At 63.8% G+C, this 2,169-nt stretch overlaps 1 protein-coding gene across 1 annotated transcript; it reads left to right on the forward strand.

Annotated features, from left to right (window-relative positions):
- H696_00409 (hypothetical protein) lies at positions 1-1,254 on the forward strand (the record flags this gene model as incomplete). Its single annotated transcript, XM_009494259.1, has 1 exon — positions 1-1,254. One exon carries the CDS (start codon positions 1-3, stop codon positions 1,252-1,254), a length of 1,254 nt encoding a protein of 417 aa, XP_009492534.1.
- Positions 1,255-2,169: the final 915 nt, after the last annotated feature.

The raw sequence follows: 2,169 nt of genomic DNA on the forward strand, positions 1-2,169 counted from the left end.
ATGTCGTCAAGCAGACCCAACCAGCAGCCGGAGAAGCTGATCGACTTCGCCAAGATCGACCGTGATCTGGCTCAATCGGCCGACCAGGCGTCCCGGTCGGCGGCGGCCGCGGCGCAGCATGCCCTCACGGCCTCGGAGTTCGCCCGGCGCTCGGTCATTGATGCCAGCGACCCGGCCAGTCGCGAGGTGTCGCGCTCGGCTCAGCAGGCGGCCAATGCCGCGCGCAATGCCGCCGAAGCGGCCGCCATCAATGCCAAGAACGCCCAGCAGGTGGCCATGAGCGCCTCGCCACCGGGCTCCCCCCGGTCGCCGACCGCCTCTTCCGGCCCCTTCGGTCTGGGAAATATCCTGGAGAAGGCCAAGCACGCGTTCTTCGGTGACCCGGATGCCGCCCAAATGGCCGATACCTACTCTGCTTCGGGCGCCTCTCCCCGCGGAAGCACCGGCGGCCAGTCGCAGTACAACTTCCACCAGAGCGAGACCTCGCTCGTGGACCAGTGGCCACGTCCCGGCATCGAGGGGCTGATGCAGCGCCAGGGCCAGATTGCTCGGGAGAACAGCCAGCTGGCTGGTTCCCCGCCGGAGGCCTACGTCAACCTGTCAGACACCAATGCCTTCATGGAGTCACTGCGGGCTCGCCGTCAGGCGGTGCAGCAGGTGGCCCAGGATGCCCTGGCGGCCCCCCGGTCGCAGGTCTGGGCCGATAATGCCGATCGTCTAGTGCATGAGGCTATCAGTGACTCGCAGCGCGCGGCCTCCGGCGGCAAGATGGCCGCCATCGGTGCCGACGTGTCGAACTCCATCCAGCAGAAGGCCGGTCGGATGGCCGGAGCCGTGGCCCAGGCCACCGGCGCCCAGGCCACCCCGCCCCCGATCGGCAGCGGGATCAACACCACCACGGTGTCTGGTCGCCTGCCGGGAGGTGCCTACACCTACACCTCTTCGGCCACCCCGGGCTGGACTTCGGAGAACTACAGGGCCTACCAGCAGAGCAGCGGTGCCCTGCCGGTGGGCGATGCCTTCTTCAACCGGGCGGTCCCCGGGCCGATGGTCTCCCCGCGTGGTGGTTCCACCGCCGGGAGCAGCTTCTTCCCGGCTAGCCTGAATCAGCCGGGTGTGCCGCTCATGCGCCAGAACCAGCAGATCGACTACCGGGCCAAGACCATGGGCCAGCGCTACTCGGAGGTGGAGCACTCGGCGGCCGGTGGCAAGTCCACCGTGCTGGACGAGTCCTCCACCCTTGGTACCGCTTAGAAAAATAGCAAGGGATCCCCCCTCCGACGTGCGGTGTGATTGATAGCTACGCAGGAAGGGTGCGACAGGGGGGAGGGGCATGATTGAGGACAAGAGACAGCGACCAAGAGAGAGAGGGGGCGAGAGAAGAGGCTGAGCCGAGAAGATTAGTATGTGCTCGCGTTCTCTCTCTCCTCTCTCTCTCTCTCTCTCCCCCCCCCCCCCTCTCTGCGGGAGGATCCTTGTTGTTCCTGTCCTGCTAGCCGAGGAGGCGATGTATAAGCGCGCGGGGCCCTCCTTCTTGACCTTGCGGTGGAGAAGAGTGCTTGCCCTTATTTTCGGCCTTCTCACGAGTTGACAGAGAACCAAGTACAATTTCCCTCCCTCTCCCCTCCCTCTCTCCCTCCTTGTTTCGCTCCCGCTTTCCACCCATTTTTCTCCTCCCACCCTCCCACCCGTGTCCACTCTTTGAGGTGTTGTCAAATTACCCGCATGCACTCTGGGCGCGCGTATGCGCATTGCTGTTCCACGCTCTGAACGGGAGGAGACGCTGGGACACAAGCACAAAATATCTACACGCGTGTGTCCTGCCCTGTTTCCTTTACCAGTTGCTGTATGATAAGGCAGAGAGAAAGAGTGAGAGAGGCAAGTGGGGAGGAGGGAGCAAGGCAACAGCCCGCGTGATCCCTTCGTCTCCGACATTCATCCCGGTGTCCCCCCACCCTTCCAAATTATCATGCCCTGGTGTCTCTTGCACACACATGGGGCGAGAAAGAGGAGCAGGAGGAGAGGGGATGTGTATGTGCGCATTCTCCCCCCCCCCCCCCGCCCTTTCTCTCTGTGCGTGTCCGAGAAACAGCTTTGCATGGTAAAAATAGATTGCTTCCGTTGCCCTGTGATGTCTTTGTGCGCGCATGTTCGGGGGGGGGGGGGGGG

Source organism: Fonticula alba (genome assembly GCF_000388065.1).
Source record: "Fonticula alba strain ATCC 38817 unplaced genomic scaffold supercont2.1, whole genome shotgun sequence".
NCBI lineage: Eukaryota > Rotosphaerida > Fonticulaceae > Fonticula > Fonticula alba.